General features: G+C 44.3%; 1 protein-coding gene across 1 annotated transcript in view; it reads right to left on the bottom strand.

The window, feature by feature from the left end:
- LOC308364520 (disks large homolog 2-like) overlaps nucleotides 1–19,336 on the bottom strand; it is a gene marked incomplete at its 5' end in the record, with an annotated part of 149,047 nt that overhangs the window by 57,160 nt on the left and 72,551 nt on the right. Inside the window, 6 exons of the mRNA XM_080837654.1 lie at nucleotides 80–224; nucleotides 1,450–1,586; nucleotides 3,237–3,406; nucleotides 6,506–6,630; nucleotides 9,618–9,668; nucleotides 18,360–18,413. Coding sequence (XP_080693780.1) covers nucleotides 80–224; nucleotides 1,450–1,586; nucleotides 3,237–3,406; nucleotides 6,506–6,630; nucleotides 9,618–9,668; nucleotides 18,360–18,413 — 682 coding nt within the window. The remainder of the gene's footprint in view (nucleotides 1–79; nucleotides 225–1,449; nucleotides 1,587–3,236; nucleotides 3,407–6,505; nucleotides 6,631–9,617; nucleotides 9,669–18,359; nucleotides 18,414–19,336) is intronic.

Raw genomic sequence — 19,336 nt, 5'->3', positions numbered from 1 at the left:
TAAAACTACTGAATGACAGAATATAATAACAGTTTGACCCCAACAAACAGAGAGAGAGAGATAAAAAAAAAACACTCACAATGTGTGATATCAGGAGGCCCATAGGGATCCGATAAGTAAACGCTGGTGGGCTTGCCCACCTTCAGATAGACCACATCAGACGTGTTCTTCAATATGGCTACGGCTTCCTCGTGCGTAACTTCCTCCAAAGTGTAGTTGTTTACCTGTGAAAAAGGAGGGAGATGAAAATTCCGTCTGTTGTGCAAGAGCTTTAACTCATCATTGGCAAGAGGAGCGAATCAGCATGGATCGCAGAGCCAAATCCGCCCTGCCAATTGGATTAGAGGGGGGGGGGGGGGGGGGGTCGGCTGTGTGTGCGCTTAATTAAACCCCGACTCCAGTCTAATGACCCTCCCAGGAGCACAGAGGCGAGGGCCCGCGGGACAAAGACCCGGCGACACACGAGAGTTAACACTGCAGACGCAGCACACCATTCTGGCCCACTGAGGGTCGGCGCTGATGGCCGCAGTGTTGTACGAAAGTTCATGAACTCGTTCATAATTTTGGTGAACGAGAACTGAACGTTCTGTATTATTGCCTGATGAACTCTTTTTAATTTCGTTCAATTAGGTGCCAGATTTCTAGAGACTTCCAGGCGAAAAACACACATTTAACAACAGTCATTTAACAGTTTCAAATCGCTGCGTGTGCTTTATTTTACTGTCAATGCCTGGCAAGTGTGAGAGCGACAAAGTTGCATAGAGGCCGAAAGCGGTATTGCAGACATATAGAGATTTTGATTTTTTTTTTTAGCTAGCAACATATTGAAAAAAAGAACTGAACTAGTTCATTTTTTGGAGCTGTTCAAATTTTTGAATTATGAACTATGAACTAAACTAGTTCATTTTAAAATGTGTGAACTATGAACTGAACTAGTTCATGTAGAAAGTGAACTTTCCCAACACTGGATGGCCGACACTGTTAGTGTTTGTGAGTGAGCCAAACTTCATGGAGGCTTGACAGTAAAGGACATTTGATGAGGGGTTTCCGCGCTTTATACCCTTGGTGTGGAACCACAGAGTGGTGTGTGTGTGTGTGTGTGTGTGTGTGTGTGTGACCCAGAGGGAAAGGGTTTTTCACCTGTGTGTGTGTATGTGTGTGTCTGTGTGTGTGTGTGTGTGTGTGTGTGTGTATCTGTGTGTGTGTGGCGTCCCGTCAGCCCTGCCTGTGGCCTCCCGTCAGATCGCCAGTCGGACTCTCATGTGGGTTGCCTTTGCCTTGTTCCCCCCCCCTCACCTCTCTGCTAACTCTCTAACAGAGGCACTGGGTGCTCTAACCCCTCACCGTCGACTAACAGAGGCCCACTCCCCAGGTGATGTGATGCATTGGCAAGGCTGGGGGTGTTTGGTTTGTGCACAGTAAAAACCTGGTGGATGCTCTGGCTCTTACCATGAGTAACCGGTCTCCGACTTGCAACCGCCCATCTTTCTGAGCCGCTCCGCCGTCGATCACCTTGGTGACGTAGATACTGTTGTCTCCAGGAATGTGCTGGTTGCCCACGCCACCCGCGATGCTGAAGCCCAGACCTTCGGGCACATATACACACACACACACACACACACACACACACACACACACACACACACACACACACACACACACACACACACACACACACACACACACACACACACACACACACACACACACACACACACAGACACAGACAAAAACAAGTGTGTGTCGAATTAATCGACTGAAAGCATTTCAGATGGCAGAAGAGCTTGTTATTTTTTCATGGTCAAAACAGTGAACGAGGGGTTTAATTTCTTTTGAGTAGCAAATAAGAGGAATTCATGTCTGCACTGTGACAACAATGTTAGCATTTCAGATGACATAAGAGCTTTTTTTTTTTTTCATGGTCACAACAGTGAACGAGGGTTTAATTTCTTTAGAGAAGCAAATAAGAGGAATTCATGTCTGCACTGTGACAACAATGTTAGCATTTCAGATGACATAAGAGCTTTTTTTTTTTTTTCATGGTCACAAAAGTGAACGAGGGTTTAATTTCTTTAGAGAAGCAAATAAGAGGAATTCATGTCTGCACTGTGACAACAATGTGACCCCCCCCCCCCCACTTATCGCATATGACGCAACCCCCTGAAAATGCTATGCAAGGTTTGTTATGACATATGCTGGCTGCATTTGCATAAAGAATGAGAGGGCTAGAGAGGTGCATAACTATGCTGGATTCTTAACGAGCTGTCACTTAACTCCTACTGTGTTTCTCGCTCGGTGCGCTTCAAGGCCCCCAGAGTGTATGAAATGGCTGTTTAGGAAGTTTAAGTAAAATTCAAAACACTTCCGCTTCTGGAGAACTTCCACTTTGCAGCGCCGTTTTGCCGACGGCATCACCTTGTTAAAAAGTCTGAAGCATCCTGTGTACACTGACTTCCCTAAGCACAATTAGCACCACAGGAGCAGATGGAAGCACTTCACACACACACACACACACACACACACACACACACACACACACACACACACACACTTCACCTGACTCAAACACATCTCCCCAGAGAGAGCAGGGTCTTCAGAGAGCACGCCTACCCACCGCAAGAAAAACTGCAACAGTTTCTGCAGTAAAAACTGCATTAATGCCTGACGACGCACCATCCAACCTTGCATTACTCTCGAGTAAAATCCTTGAGTGCTCCCTTCTTTTACCCTTTTCCCATTGAGACTAACTGTAGGCTTACTGAACGTTAAGTGACGGGTTTTGCATGTTGTTTGAGGCTGTAAGAGGACGGTGTTCTGTTCTGTCTGGAGCAGCCGACCCCCGGCTTCCCCCCCCTCCCTCACTGGTTAATCATGGCTCGCCTCTAAATAATAAATAAAACACCCTGGCCCCTGCACTGCACTTCTGCTGCTATGGGAGTCTGTGTGGGGGCAGAGAGGAGCCGTGGGGGGTGGGGATGGGGGTGCGGGGGTGGAAGGGAGTGCACCCTCGCTACCTTCAGTTGAGTATAGGAATGCCACACTATCACGATGCAGATTTAGGGGAGTAAGTAGTCGGGGGGGTGGGTGGGGTTGGTAACCGGTGTAAACCTCTGCGTTGTGTAATATATGTTGAATTCGGGGACAACTGTTGCAAGATGGATATTTATTCACCTGTATTCAGCACACCAACAGAACATTGTTTGGTCTCCAGCTTCAAGCATAAATCAAACAGCTACCTTTGGGGCCCTTGATGAGTTTGATCTCGACGACCGTCTCCAACATGGGCCTCCTCCGGCGGACGTACAGCCTGACGATGGAGCCGGCCACCTTCAGCGCCTCCACAGCCTTGCTGTGCGACACCTCGGACACGTCTGCGTCGTTCACCCGCAGGATGCAGTCGTTCACTCTGAGGACGGAGAGTTAGCGCTTAGTTCACTCTGAGGACGGAGAATTAGTGCTTAGTTCACTCTGAGGATGGAGAGTTAGCTCTTAGTTCACTCTGAGGACGGAGAGTTAACTCTTAGTTCACTCTGAGGACGGAGAGTTAGTTCTTAGTCCACTCTGAGGACGGAGAGTTAGCTCTTAGTTCACTCTGAGGACGGAGAGTTAGTTCTTAGTCCACTCTGAGGACGGAGAGTAAGCTCTTAGTTCACTCTGAGGACGGAGAGTTAGCTCTTAGTCCACTCTGAGGACGGAGAGTCGGCAGTCAGCATTTCAGCACTCGTTAATAACAACTTACTAACCGAAGGTGAGGTCATGCAGGGAAATATCAGACTGAGGCTGAAACGTATCTACGGAGCGATAGCGAGAATGATACGGCAAAGCCGAAGTCTGATATTTCCCTGCATGACCGAACGGAATATCAAATATCAAAATATTATATAATAATATATACCGAATATCAAATATCAAAATATTGTATAATAATATTTTTCAAATAAACACGACCTCTGTCCTAACCCATTGCACCTCTATCAGCAGGCGTGTTCTCCCTGGAAACAAAGCCGAGATCTTGGCAGCTTTGCAGCGGCCTGTTTCTACCCGCTGGGCTGCAGAGGGCAGGGGAGGGGCTCTCTGCTGGGGATGGGGTTCAGGGACTGGTCAAGCTGGCTCTCTTGAGGATCCAGAGAGGGGGGGCGGGGGGGGGGGGGGGGGGGGGGGGGGGGTTGGCTGGTCTGACAGATTCGTGCCCCTGGCTTTGATCTGAGGACAGTGCTCTGCCCGAGGGCCCCGTGCCAACAGCGAGCAGCTGGGTCTCTGTGCCCGTACGGAGACCGTCTGCGGTCCCGAGCGAGCGAGACGACCCGCGGGCTCGCCCACTCAAGTCTGCTGTCTGCTCGGAACTCTCAGAGGACACAACGGCCCCAAGGAAGATCAGCGAAGATGAAGAGGAGACGACAACCTCTCGAGTTTGAGCAAAAGCACCACAGTGGATGGGAGCGGGTGCGACGGCTGGGGAACCTCCAGGAGCCGCAGTCTCACACTGCTATTACGCTCGTATACAATTCAATTCAATTCAATTCAATTTTATTTGTATAGCGCAATAACAATACAATTGCCTCTAGGCGCTTAACAGAGCCCAGAGCCTAAACCCGCTTAGTGCATGAACAATGGCAACAGGGGCAAGGAAAAACTCCCTGTTAGGCAGGAAGAAACCTCAGGCAGAACCACGGCACATAAGGGGGGACCCATCTGCTTGAGGTCGGCCGGGTGGAGACAGGAAGGTGGGAAGGGGGGAAGGGGGGAGGGTTGTGTGGCAGAAGGGGAAAAGGGTATCTTCCCCTGCTTCTCACAGTCTATGAAAATGGACACTCCAGTAGAGAGCCAATAAACAGAGAAAATGCATTTTGAATTGAGAATGAATTCCATTTCGAGAGACGATTGCACTTCATGTATTTTCTATGCATACCTCTGCCTGACTTTGGTAGAGCTCCGATTGTGATAAGCCTCGGGGAAATCACTCTGACGCCGTAATTAATGATCTGTTTTCTCGACAGGCGGAGAAACTAATGCATTAGAGAGAAAGGCCTCGTCTCTCAAAGGCACTGGATGGGCTTTGGCACAGTGAAATCATTACTGAGCAAGACATAATTATATATATTAAAAAAAAAACAGTTGGGGCATAAAGCAAAATCCTCTGTGTATTTCTCAAGACCACAAGGGCATTAAGCGCTGGGCGATGATCGGAGAACATTATTCGGAGATCAGAAGAACAAGGAGTTAAAAAGACCATTTGCGTGGCATGAAGGGGAGTTGACAGCAGTCGTTAGAGAGAGGGTGTGTGATCGCTGAGGCTGCGCTGGGAGAGGAGGGCCTCTGGGGACGACGCGACAGGACCGGGGCCCGGGTCTCACACTCCTCATGGACACCGCTGGCAAACACAGCTGCTGCTTCATGCCAATGTGAGCACAGTAAAGCTTGAGTGTGTGTGTGTGTGAGTGTGAGTGTGTGTGTGTGTGAGTGTGTGTGTGTGTGTGTGTGTGACCATTTGGACTACGCTTCCCAGCCATAATCGAATTAAGTGCCTCAACACACCGAAGCTCTTAATAATATGGCCGCAGACGATCACGCTTACATGGAGGACAAAGAAAAGAGAAAATCACTGTGGAAAGGATTGGTCTCAATCACTCGGAATAAATACGCAAAAGTTAAGAAGCTTACTGATGAAATGAATCTCCGTAACAGAAACACCTGCTTGTTGGGTCTTATATGGTAAGTGCTTGTTCAATCAGCAACTGACTTGTAAGAAAACTTCTAAGCTTCCGTAAGAGTCAGTGTTGCAGTAATGTGAGTAACTGTGAAACAATGCTTGTTCTTTAAAGACATAAGCGCACGTTTAAGCTTTTAACCCTTGAGCACCGTCTGATCTGGAATAAAACCACAAATCATCAGACCCCCCCCCTCATGAGAAACATGCCACACACAGGACTAGGTGAAAAGAATGAGACTGTAGTCCTTCATATCTAACATTCAAACTAAATCAAAGTGCTCTAATGTCATTTCAGAGAGCCAATTTTGAATGCTCGGTAACAAACGTGAAATGTGAATACATCAGCAGCATAAATAAAAAAATAATTTAAAAAGGAAGAAATCAAAGCAGAACAGAACTCCCCGGAGAGCAATTAGATGTGTGCTGGTCAGTGGGTGTTTTAATCAGCCACAACAACAAAGATGGATGACACAAGAGACTCTCAGCTTCTCCATGAAACAGCACAGCGGTGTGGGTGGGCGGCACACTGCCTTAGCATGGGGCAAGAGAGCTTAACGGTCAACCTCTGCTATGTGCACGGCAGCTGCAAATGTGTATGAGTGTGTGGGAGTGAGTGTGTGAGTGAGTATGAGACCGTGAGTGTGTGTGAGGATGAGTGTGTGTGTGTGTGTGTGTGTGTGTGTGTGTGTGTGTGTGTGTATGAGACTCTGTGTGTTGGTCGACCTCGGCAGCTGCAAATGGCGCTGGAGATGGCGGGAGCGTCGACACACAACACACACCCCGGAAGTCGCTCACCTGAGTCTGCCGTCTTCGGCGGCCGCCCCTCCCCCGATGATCTTGGTGATGAAGATGCCGGGGTCGTCTCCGATGTGGGGGTTGTCTGTGCCGCCGGCAATGCTGAAGCCTAGCCCTGAGTTCCCCTGCAATTAGTGCACAGCAGCATCACACACACACACACACACACACACACACACACACACACACACACACACACACACACACACACACACACAAACACACACACACACACACACACACACACACACACTATCTGAGGAGGGGCTTCATGACAGGTAAATAGGTGCATGACATGACATGTGCTTTAAGGTTTGAGCGGTTTGATAGTTTAGTTTAGTTTAGTTGCAATCCCTCTGCAATTACTGTACATGTATCCGGAGCTGCCCCTTTTCATTAGTGAAGAGTATTAACTCTGAGAAATGCTGAATAATAGGTTCCAGTGAATGAACAAATCTTAATGAATGGTACATTAAAGCACCAGACAGAGATAAACAAATGACGGGATTATAAAGAATATGGAGATGAGCGACACTGCCATTTTAAAAGGCATGGGACACAAATCTGGGGCTACAGCAAATCAACCTGACAAATAATGTTTGATGGATGTCATGACAACGATGACAATACAGGAAGAAGAGCCCCCAGCTGATAAGGATGACTGACTGACTTTAATCAGCGTGTGGGAGCACAGAGGCCTGAGGGGCTGTGAGCTTAGCTTAGCCTCATCTGTGATAGTTTACGGCGCTGGTTCCACCCTCTCCAGGCTTCTGCGTGGGACGTGGAAGCGGAGGTCACAGATTAGCGAGTCTGGTGACGATGACAGAATGGGCTGATTATCGGCCCCATGCTGCAGTCCCCTCTGCCTGCTGTTTCATCTGTGTCCAGTCATGGGAGTGAGCGGGCTCACTGGACGCCACAACGCTTGACAAATCACTGCTGCCTTTGCTTTTATTGACCTTTGCTATTGTTAGTGCTACTGTTTTTTCCAGCCGTGTGGATCTCATTTCAGCAGTCAGAATATCATCCACAGCTGGCTAAGCCGCTTATCCACACTGAGGCTCTGGTGTGCGCCCGTCGCACGACTCGCCAAAAAAATTCTGCGACCCAATTAGGGCCAGCCTAACTGAAAACATCAACAACGTCAGGACCGGTGCCGGTTCTTCCAGAAAAGATGTCTGTATTTAGAGGTGAAGAGGATTTTTTGTTGAAAAGGACAATAGATAATGCGCACTACATATGCTATCGACAACTGCAACTAAACGCTCAGATACGTATAGTGTTTGTATACAGGAATCTGTCAAATGACATTGATTCAACTGCAACTAAACGCTCAGATACGTATAGTGTTTGTATACAGGAATCTGTCAAATGACATTGATTCAACTGCAACTAAACGCTCAGATACGTATAGTGTTTGTATACAGGAATCTGTCAAATGACATTGATTCAACTGCAACTAAACGCTCAGATACGTATAGTGTTTGTATACAGGAATCTGTCAAATGACATTGATTCAACTGCAACTAAACGCTCAGATACGTATAGTGTTTTTATACAGGAATCTGTCAAATGACATTGATTCAACTGCAACTAAACGCTCAGATACGTATAGTGTTTGTATATAGGAATCTGTCAAATGACATTGATTCAACTGCAACTAAACGCTCAGATACGTATAGTGTTTGTATACAGGAATCTGTCAAATGACATTGATTCAACTGCAACTAAACGCTCAGATACGTATAGTGTTTGTATATAGGAATCTGTCAAATGACATTGATTCAACTGCAACTAAACGCTCAGATACGTATAGTGTTTGTATACAGGAATCTGTCAAATGACATTGATTCAACTGCAACTAAACGCTCAGATACGTATAGTGTTTGTATACAGGAATCTGTCAAATGACATTGATTCAACTGCAACTAAACGCTCAGATACGTATAGTGTTTGTATACAGGAATCTGTCAAATGACATTGATTCAACTGCAACTAAACGCTCAGATACGTATAGTGTTTGTATACAGGAATCTGTCAAATGACATTGATTCAACTGCAACTAAACGCTCAGATACGTATAGTGTTTGTATACAGGACTCTGTCAAATGACATTGATTCAACTGCAACTAAACGCTCAGATAGGTATAGTGTTTGTATACAGGAATCTGTCAAATGACATTGATTCAACTGCAACTAAACGCTCAGATACGTATAGTGTTTGTATACAGGAATCTGTCAAATGACATTGATTCAACTGCAACTAAACGCTCAGATACGTATAGTGTTTGTATAACGGAATCTGTCAAATGACATTGATTCTAGAATGGAAAGGAACTCTGAATTCTACTCACTTCTGCCCACATACAGACAGCGCGAGAGAGAGAGAGGATGGGTTATCAGCTGTCTAAGGGGCACTTCATAATTACAGTCTGTCAGTCACTAATGGCAGCTCTGGTTTACAATGCTTTTCAGGGATCAATGCAGTGTCAAGGTAAAAAACGTTACTTACGAAGCTGATCATGACCCCATGCATCAGTCATCCACAAGGGCTATTCTGACGGAAATCTATCTATCGGGGTTCTTGGTCGTTCATCATGGGACATAAGACTTGCTTGCTCAGAGTCTTGGACTTGGACAAGCAGATCATGTTTTTACGACTGAGAACATCCCATAATAAACACAGCCCTGCAGCCCTGCAACCCTGCTCATGAGCACTGCAGCGTGAAGGCAGATATGCCTTTTCCCCAAGTATGATTCTTTGGACAGGTTTCTATTATAAACGTAACCAGTTGAGATCAGGTGTACCTTGTTAGACCTAATGAGGACTAATCTGTGCGCTTCTTTGGCACATCACTGGTCATTGTGAGCCAGAATTCTTGCTGTTTGCTTGGGGGTTCAAATACTTATTTTTTTGTATCAAATGCAAATAAAGTCATAAATGTTATAAAATGCATTTTTCTGGATTTTTTTTGTTGATATTCTGTTTCTCACTGTTAATATACACCTACCAATATAATTATAGATCACACATTTCTTTGCATGTGGCCGAACTTATGAAATCGCCAGGGGTCAAATACTTATTTCCCCCACTGTATGATAGATAACTTACCCGCTCTAGCGTGATCTCCTCAAATTCATATTCGATCTCTGTCCCGTTCACCTGAAGAAAAGGAATAAAAAACATAGACCGTCAGATGAAAATGCAGAGCACATTATTCCTGTGTTTGCAGCAGTGCAGCCAGAGTAAGCTCCTGCGGGTCCACTGTTTTAGTGGGTCTGCTACTGTCGTACTTATTTGGAGTAAGAAAAACCTAGACCTCTCTGCTGCAGCAGTGGTCTGATCAGGACGGAGTGACGTGCTTAATGGAGAGGATATAGATGCTACCGGTTTCCTCCTTAGATTGTTTAGTCTGATCGGTACACGAAACAAGCATACTGCAGCAATCACCATGAACCCAAAGGGCAGTCTGGCAGTAGTGCATGGGCGACAGGGGTACAGGAGGTAGAGAACTTGTTTAGTAATCAGAAGGTTGTTGGTTCTATTCCCTGTCGAAGCATCCTTGAGCAAGATGCTGAACCCCCAATTGCTCCTGATGTGCAGTGTGCCATCAGTGTAAATGTAAAATGTGTATACATTCTTGTAAGTCGCTTTGGATGAAAGCGTCTGCTAAATTACTAAATGTAAATGTAAATGTAATTGCATGGCCAACTTGGTTTGTCTCTGACTGATGGCCTCAAAAGCATTTTACTAGCACAATCCCGACAGCAATATAAACCTATTGACTCTCCCATGACTTCTTGATCAGGCCTGTGTTCAACGCATCCCCTATGAAATGGACTATGAGATGAAATGTGATGAGATTATCAAAATATCTTACACAGAAAGGTCCTATTTTGCTAAATTTAGCGAATTTTAGAGCATCAGAATATGCTACTCCCTTCAAGGCTCCAGGTTTTATGGTTTTGATGGGCCTTTTAGGAAGTTAGCTCTAGCTTTAAATCAAAACCCCCTACTGCTGCTTTAAGGACACTAGCTGAATCAGGCACTGCTTTAAGGACACTAGCTGAATCAGGCACTGCTTTAAGGACACTAGCAGAATCAGGCACTTTCTTGCAAAACTTTGCAAGAGGGCGCCTCTCCAAATGGCAGTTGAGTGTTGGGCACTAAAAAGATAGCAGGCCTGAGTGTCGATTAATGATGTAACCAGTTAAGTAGTTGATGCAAAACCATATTCCTATATCTCTGATTATGCAACAAAACAATATATATTCATAATTCATTCATTACGAATGAATTTGGCTGCGTAATGGGCGGAACCTCATCAGAACTAAGTTCCCACATTGTACAAACACTGCACTTCAATATGAACACTAATGAGATTTTCCCCTGCCTGGCGAAGGCCATGGCAAAGATGAGGTGGTGGTGGGTTTCTCTAACCCCAACTGAGCTGACAATCAAGCCGGGCAGTGCTTTAGAAGTAATTGGTTCAATCTCAACAGTGTTACTGGAGGTAGACACAAAAAATCCATATCTATCTACCTGGTCCTTGAGGAGTCATGCGGAGGCCTGGCATCAGTGCACTCAAGTCCAGCTCACTATCACAGCACGGATCCATTACGCCTCTCAAGTGTTCAGAAATGAAATCACGCCTCCAGCACTGAGGCAGCACAGAGAAGCTGCTCGCCATGTGAAGTAATCAAACTCAAGGGGTGACCTTTAAATGAGGGTCATTAACGCTGTTCATTAGAGCTTTCACTGCCTCCATTCGAGCTTAAATAACCATGTCTACAATACTGATCGCACAGCGCATGTAATTCACTTTGAGCTGCCACTGAGGAGGAGCTGTCTATCCACACATCCTAAATCCTTGTATGCCGGCTGAATGGTCTTGATTGGTTCTAAGCCAGGTGGAGTTGACAACCATCACCACTGGCCAAGGGAAATATGGGGTTTCTGCTTGTTTTTGCCTTTAAAATTACTGGAGCATTGTTTGTAACATGAATTGCCCACTGATAAACTTCACACTGTAAAACCCCACTGTTGAATCATGCATCCTTCCTGGTGAAAATGTGCAACCTGGGTTTGCTATTACGTGACTTGAGCTCATTGCTGTCCTAATTAATAACAGTACGAAGCTCTCAGATCCTCGCCTGGGGAATTTAAGAGTCACTTGCAGCGCGTAGGTTTTCTAGAAGACATCAACACCCTGCAGAAATATACAGACTTACTGCCATCGTGACAGCGAGATAAACAGGCTTAATTAAGTCACTGCATGCGTACAGGCATACAGAATAGGAAAAGTTTATATATTAAGTTAAGGTCACATTTGGGGACAAACTACTTTTGCCCGAGCTAAAGATCTTTCATTTTGTAGGTATAAAGACGCGAGTGGACAACAAAACAGGGTAAATATCCAGCTTCAGTAGCCTTACACTATACAGGATTGGCCGCCTGCAGCTAAATGCTGTATTAAGCTCTTCTGAGAAACGAAGGCCCAATTTACACACAGGTTTTCGCGATGACGACACAGCTGACATCTGTGCACCGACGGTTTTTTTCAGCGTCTAAACGCAAATTTTAACTGTCGGTGTACAGATGACGGCCGAATTTCAGCCGACAGCCCCGTACCATTCGCCCGACAGCCCAGCGGGAGTCCCCGACATCCCCAAAGTGCGTATAAACGCGACCCGACATCTGTTAGGCATATTAGCATAAAGCGTGCGCTAAATAAATCCAGATAAAAATGATATTTTACAGGATTACAGGTAGCAGTTTCTTTTTGTAAGGTTATGGCAGCTTTTCAATTGAAGGTTCAGTATGATGTTGCCATTCTTTTAATCCAGTAGTGATTTTAAGTAAAAACTGTTGATAGAGGTAAACATGAGGAGTGCAGATGAAGCTGAAGCAGAGGCGGAAGCATGGGACTGAAGGCTGGGCTTGAAGTGAGAGCACTTTAGCTGGGTTTCCACTCAACTTAACTGCATATTTTAAGCACCTTCATGAAACTTCGGCTCAAGGAAATGCAAGTGTGTGTGTGTGCGTTTCCATCCACTGTGTTAAGTGAATTACAAAATGGACACCCTCCTCATCAAGAGAGGAGACGTGAGCAAGTGTGGGTTCAGAACCTGAGGTTATCATCTGGATCTAGAATCGTGCCTTATATAGGGAGAAGCACGGAATATGATTTGCACTTGTAATCGGTGAACAGTAAAAGCCAATCACTAATTGCAATTGTAATTCACTACTTGCAAAACATTTTGGAGTTTGCAAAATTGTAACTTCCGATCTACAAAACTGCAAAAAAATTGTATATAGAAATTGTAACTAACCAAAGAAACACTATGCACAACATAACTTTCAGCGCAGAAGAAACAATGTGCATGCACAAAATCATATTTTTCCCCTTTTGATGCGAATAAACCAACGTCCATTAACCTTTGCTGCATTATATTCTATGCAAATCAGTAGTTAAGCCACCTCCTCCAGCGATTTACAATAGTGCCCCATCGTCCATGGGGAATACATTTCAAGATCTACTAGTGGAAAGCCAGCTAGCTGAAACCACAGACATACATACATACCTATGATAAAGTTTCATTTATAAATTACTCACAACAAGGAAACGAGGACAGACTGCCACAAGGATGCATTCCGTCCTCGGGCTGCGGTAAACCACAAATAACTAAAACTGTAGTTACCGAATCAGCGGATACGGGTAAATTATGCCGTAATTTGTCATTCACTTAGAATTTCAAGCGTTTCCACTAGGGATTTCCTATTTGAATGTTTAAAATTTGCATTTAAAATCTGGATGGAAACCCAGCATTTGAGAGAGACTGAGACTACCACCCATCTATCATAGCGTCCCAGGAGGTTCAGGTTTATCGCAACAAAAACAAGGAACTATTGCCACAAACATAGTCAGCTACATGTTGTAAACTGATGAATAAATGTAAGCATCTAAAAATAGCCTGTGTGCACAGCTTGTTTTCCGTGTCAGACGTCACAGAGAGAACAGGAGCTGTTTAAAATGCCTTAGACGAGGGGAGGATAGGGGGTGGTGTTGTTGCAAGCTTTTTATTTGTATTTATTTCACAAATGATATAAACCAGAAGGCCACGAGAACTCGGAGAGTGAAAAAAAAAAGATTTATAATTTAAGATTGAATCTGCTTCTCAAATCCAGACCCAGTGGGGACGCTCTGAGGGAGCACATCATTAGCTTGTCTGCCTGAAGCCCATGGTCTCAGCTCGCAGGTCCGTCCGGGTCAGGCTAAGCCCGGTGGAGCCTGTGAGCCCATGGTCTCAGCTTGCAGGTCCGTCCGGGTCAGGCTAAGCCCGGTGGAGCCCATGGTCTCAGCTCGCAGGTACGTCCGGGTCAGGCTAAGCCCGGTGCACTGAGTGCTGTATGCTCTTCCCAATTACACTAAATTAGCACAGGTGCAGAGAAATGAATTACGTTTAGAAATGACACACAAAGCTCTGTGTCAATTTAAGTATATAAACATAGCATTTATAAACATATAAACATACATAAGTAACTAATAAATAAAAAAAGTAATTTTTTGTTTAAAACGTTTGGAACAACATGGGCAAATAACAGATTGTGCTCTGCTAACTTGTCACAAAATATTTATTGCAACTGATTGTACTAAATTGTAAACAAAATGAAGAGCCAATGCAAAGATTCAGTATTCTACATTTTAATTGTTGCTATCATCTTCTGAACTAATTCCACAATTACAGCACTCTTCTGCTAGGGAAGCGCTGAATGGTAAGTGTGCCTTGGGGCTAAGCAATTGGCTTTAAATATTTCTGACTTTCTAACATGACACACTTTTCCTAACAGGAAATACACATCTCTGATATGCTGGCACAGTCTGTGAAGGCTGCACCACTGACATAATATTGTGGTTTGAATATTGTGATGAACTGCTCATATTGTAATATAGGTTACAATAGTTACATTAAGACTAAAGCTGTCTCAACATATTATACCTTATATATATTCATATAATGCTTTTATTGTATATACTTTGTAGAATTTATTTTATGATAATGATGCAAAGTAAAACGTTTTTTAAATGTTTAGGAGTAGAGGGACCCGCCAATAAGGTGAATTTGCATTCATTAACTGTAAAACTTTCCTTGTGCTGTTAGGGTATTACAATTGTTGAGACAGATTATCCTTAACAGATTTGTTTAAAAAAAAAATCTAGATTGAGATTAGATTTAAAACAAAAAAGTCAAAGAGAAAACACCAATCATCCATTTTATTTCTATGCTTAGAGCTGATAATATCTACCGTTTCCTAGTGCGTTTATAGTGTAATCCGCTGATAGGCTTCTAAGCCTTCACTGGCAGTCTTGCTGTGTCTGCAGGTTCTGGAAGGATGTTAAAAACCCTCTCATGAATTTTTAACATGCTTACTTTAAATAAAGATGTGGAGCACCCGATTAATCTTACAACACACAGGCTAGAGTTGAAAAGAGCTCAGCTAATTGAAATGTTTTTGAATGAATATATACACTCAAGTAGACCTCGTCTGTCCTCGAGTGCACGTAGAGCTTGTGGGAAATTCATCAGCTTTAGAGTTGTTTTCATTTGCTGGAAAGCGTTAGAATGATTGTAAATATTATGTCAATTCAATAAAAGTGGAGCAGATGAATCCCTGCCTGTCAGCCTTCGTTTCCCTTTGGCTCACAGCTGAACTTCTCATACTAAAACACTAACACCAAGCACCATCCTATTTGTCTCCGCCCCTTTGCTTAGTTAGTCTGGCGAACTACTAAATGGAGGTCCACTTCAGTCACGTAACTGGACACGCCTTTAACCAATCAGACCAACGATACTATGCAACGATACAACGATCGGTAATAAAGCAAACACATCTTTTTTCTGTATGAATTGTTCCAGAGCAGGTTTCTGTTCTATTTTCAAAGAAAACTTGCCTTTGAAATCATCCAAGACAGCCGCGAGAGCAGTATATAGTTTGGCTGTGCTTCTCTCTTTGCTTTCGCTTTTGTTACGTAGACGTGGTTATTTTAAATCCGCCAATGGCGCGCCAGGTAGCCAAAAGCCAGTTTGTGATTGGTCCCAGGGATCCTGAGAATGCTGAAATGAACTTCTATGCAAACTTTGCCATACCCACTTCAGAGGCAAAATCAAATTCGCCGGAAGAAGAGGGGCGTGAACTTCCCAGACAACCATCCTATTGGATACAGATGACTATTCTCATCTCCAACAGTCCTCTTACTTAACCTACAGTTTGTGGAATACAGCTCACCTCAAAGAGTGTGTGAAAAGTGTAAAGGTCCAGTCGGAGAAGGCTAAAGCTGACTTTACATTGTTTCGTAGTTTTAGCTCAGAAACGAGCGGAGGACAATCACAGAGCGTGTGTAAATGGGTCTGAACCAGCGCAGAGCAGAGACATTTAAGTTCCACAGAGGTCTCCATGCGTTCAAAAATCTGAACGTGTGAGACAGATCCAATTCGACAGGCCTACCGGAGTATAGCGTTGCTAGGGTTATGGCGTAAACAATCATTACACATTCTGCTATTATTAGCATGTCTAATAACTGCCAAGTACAATAACTACATTTCCCAGAAGCCTTTCCATCGTACGTAAGCGTGACGGATCATTCAACACAGCGTACTCTCATGCCAACACAATAACGAGTTCAATGCTGTCCCTATTTCCTTCTCCTCCATTATTGTAATAATAATAATGGATACACTTTCACATACAAAGACGTCTCAAGGTGCTTAACAAGGTCACAACAACAATAATGCAAGGTAATAGGAGTGCAAAATAGCAATTAAAACAGTGCACTCTAGAAATTGTAGTACTAGTTGTAGCGCAACATCCGCCTGGGGCCGACTTGTAAAAATCGGAGCTGATTCAACCAAATCCTGCTCCTGAGAGGTCCCAGCGAATTTGCATGAGGCCACCTCTAAGGGGACATCAAGACAGGCGTGTGCTGAGATGGAGACGGATTTATTCAGCAGGTTACTGGTGGCGATAAATGTGCCAAGATTAAAACACTTCCAATAAAAGTGCTGTCGGAGGAAGTGGACTGAATGTACTGCAATGCATTTTGACTCACTCATCAGCCATGAATAAAGTGCAGTGGAAGTGTTCTTTTCTTTTGTTCCCACCCCCAAGGTTGTTTAGCTCAATAACAGCAATAACTTTACATATCACAGAATTAATTAGGAATCTTTGAAGACTTGGCAACCTGTTCTGTTGAGTGAGCAAAGGAAAGAGAGATTATCTCCCGGTAGACCCTCTTGTGAAAGACATGGTGTGTGTGTGTGTGTGTGTGTGTGTGTGTGTGTGCGTGTGCGTGTGTGTGTGTGCGCAACATGAAAGGAGCGTTTTCTCCAGATAACAGGCACCTTGATTAGACCCCACTCTGTTCAGATGTATTTACTGATTAACTGAGGCAGCATGGCAGGCAGGCAGGCCTCCGGTCCCCCCCCCCCCCCCCACCACTAATTGCTTCAACTCACAGCAAATGCACACTGCTGCACTCAGACATAGCTTGCATTCTTCAGTGCTTATTGATATTTTCTGACAAATACTGTAGAAGGATATATCAAATTCAAATACAGACACAAGTCGCAAAATATGAAATAGTCATGAAAATGTGGCGGACATTAACTGAACTGATCTACTGGTCATGTGCACTGGTCTTAGACAACCCCAAATAGTCTGGTGAGTACCAGCCTTCTCTAAGGTGTTCATCAGATATGGGCAATGCGATTTAACTGTTTACATGAACGTCTCTTAGTAAACCCATCATGGTTGGACCGATTTCAGACTACTGGTTGGTGTTCAAATCTTTTTCAAATTCCAGCGAATCAGAGGAAGGAAAGAAAGAGGTGTAATTTGATTGGTTGTTGAGCTCAAATATCCACAAACTTTCACAAGAATCACGGACTCCACCTGTGACCACAAGTTTTTAACATCTGACACGACAATAGTTGGATGCTTTCCTTCAGTAACTTAACTCCTGAAACAGATTGCAGCGGGAGCAGCAATAAAAAGAAGACCCTTGCCTTGATTACTTCCCCAAAGAAGATACATTTCTGTGAAAATAACAGATAAGTGAGGTGAACACCTGCATTACCTCGTTAGACTCATCCTAAATAAGAACATTTCATGACAAAAAAATCTTTTTTGATACATCTTTTTATACAAGCACGGTTCAGCCTAGTTATTTAGTCAAACTACGTCAGGGTAGTGTATGCATGGAAAGATAGTAACAGTCAGACCAGGTATACCAACACTCTCCCTTATTGTATGCTCTGATATGCAACCATGATCTTCCCCCTTGGATACAATAATGATGCTGTATTCTCTCCCATACCCTAGGAAGTGTCTATTTGCCATGTCCTGCATTAAAGAGACACTGCATTGTTCATGGGGGGACTTGTATTAATTGTGAATAGATAATGAAACTCTGATTGTAGTGTTTTGGTTGGGTATTTCAGCCATTTCCATCTTCTGCTTATTTATGAAAGCTATGAATAATTCAGTACAGTGACCTTATTCATTTTTGCGCAGATACAATTTATTCCAGATGCATGGCTCTAGGTACAATGCATGTTAAGCATCGGGGGATGAGCATGCTCCCGCTAACGTGCAATTTACCAGGATATCAAACGGATGACTTTTCAACAAGGGAAACAAACAGGGAAAATCGACTGCTAAAAGAGAAAACATTTCCCAACCTAAACGATGGCAAAAATATGTATTGGAGTGCCATGTTTAAAGCATCGAGAATTTAGAGAAATAAAAATAAAAACAACAACACGATACCGAAAGTTGAATAAAAAAAGAACTTACGTAGGGTACGGACTCCAGGGTATCCGTGTTGACTATTATTGGGGCGGGGCTGGCCTGTGAGAGGGAGAAAGAGAGAGAGATGGAGAGAGAGAGAGAGGGAGGGAGAGGAAAAGATAGAGAGAGAGAAAGAGAAAGAGAGAAAGAGAGGGAGGGAGAGAGTGAGAGAGAGAGATGGAGGGAGAGGAAAAGATAGAGAGAAAGAGAGAGAGAAAGAGAGAGAGAGAGAGAGGGAGGGAGAGAGTGAGAGAGAGATGGAGGGAGAGGAAAAGATAGAGAGAGAGAAAGAGAAAGAGAGAAAGAGAGAGAGAGAGGGAGGGAGAGGGAAAGAGAGAGAGAGAGAGAGAAAGAGGGAGAAAGAGAGAGAGATAAGACTGAGAGCAAGCTGGAGATGCCCACTCACTACTGTCCTACTTTCTATTAATGGACGCTGAGTGCTGAGTGTAATACAGTGCTGTGACAGCCGGTGCAGGATGCACTTCCACATAAATAAATCCCCACTGATACACAGCGCAATGCAACACAAAACACACACACACGTTAAGAATAACAACACCCCCCCCCCCCCCCCCCCCACACACACACACACACACTCAAAACACGAACACCCACACACGTAACACACAAACACACACACACATATACAGTACAAGTCACTAAAAGATTCCAGGACACAGAAATACATATATTTTGTGTGTGTGTATCATGAGTGTGTTTATACACCTAACCTACCCTCACGTGTGTGTGTGAGGGTACGAAGATGTTAGAGCAAACCCAAGGGTGTGTGTGTGTGTATGTGATGCCTGCTGTGTCTCCTTACATGTAAGTGAGCATATGATGGGTATGCAGGGTCTAGCCACGCACAGCTGGGCACAGCATTTGCTGCAGATTCAGGATTAACCTGATTAAGAAGGGCTAAACAGACAGTGGCAGCTTGACGTAGCGCAGATACCCCTCCACCCCTCCACCCCTGGCCATGG

This window comes from Sprattus sprattus (genome assembly GCF_963457725.1).
Source record: "Sprattus sprattus genome assembly, chromosome: 1".
Lineage (NCBI taxonomy): Eukaryota > Metazoa > Chordata > Actinopteri > Clupeiformes > Clupeidae > Sprattus > Sprattus sprattus.
This window is presented reverse-complemented; position numbering and strand designations above follow the sequence as displayed.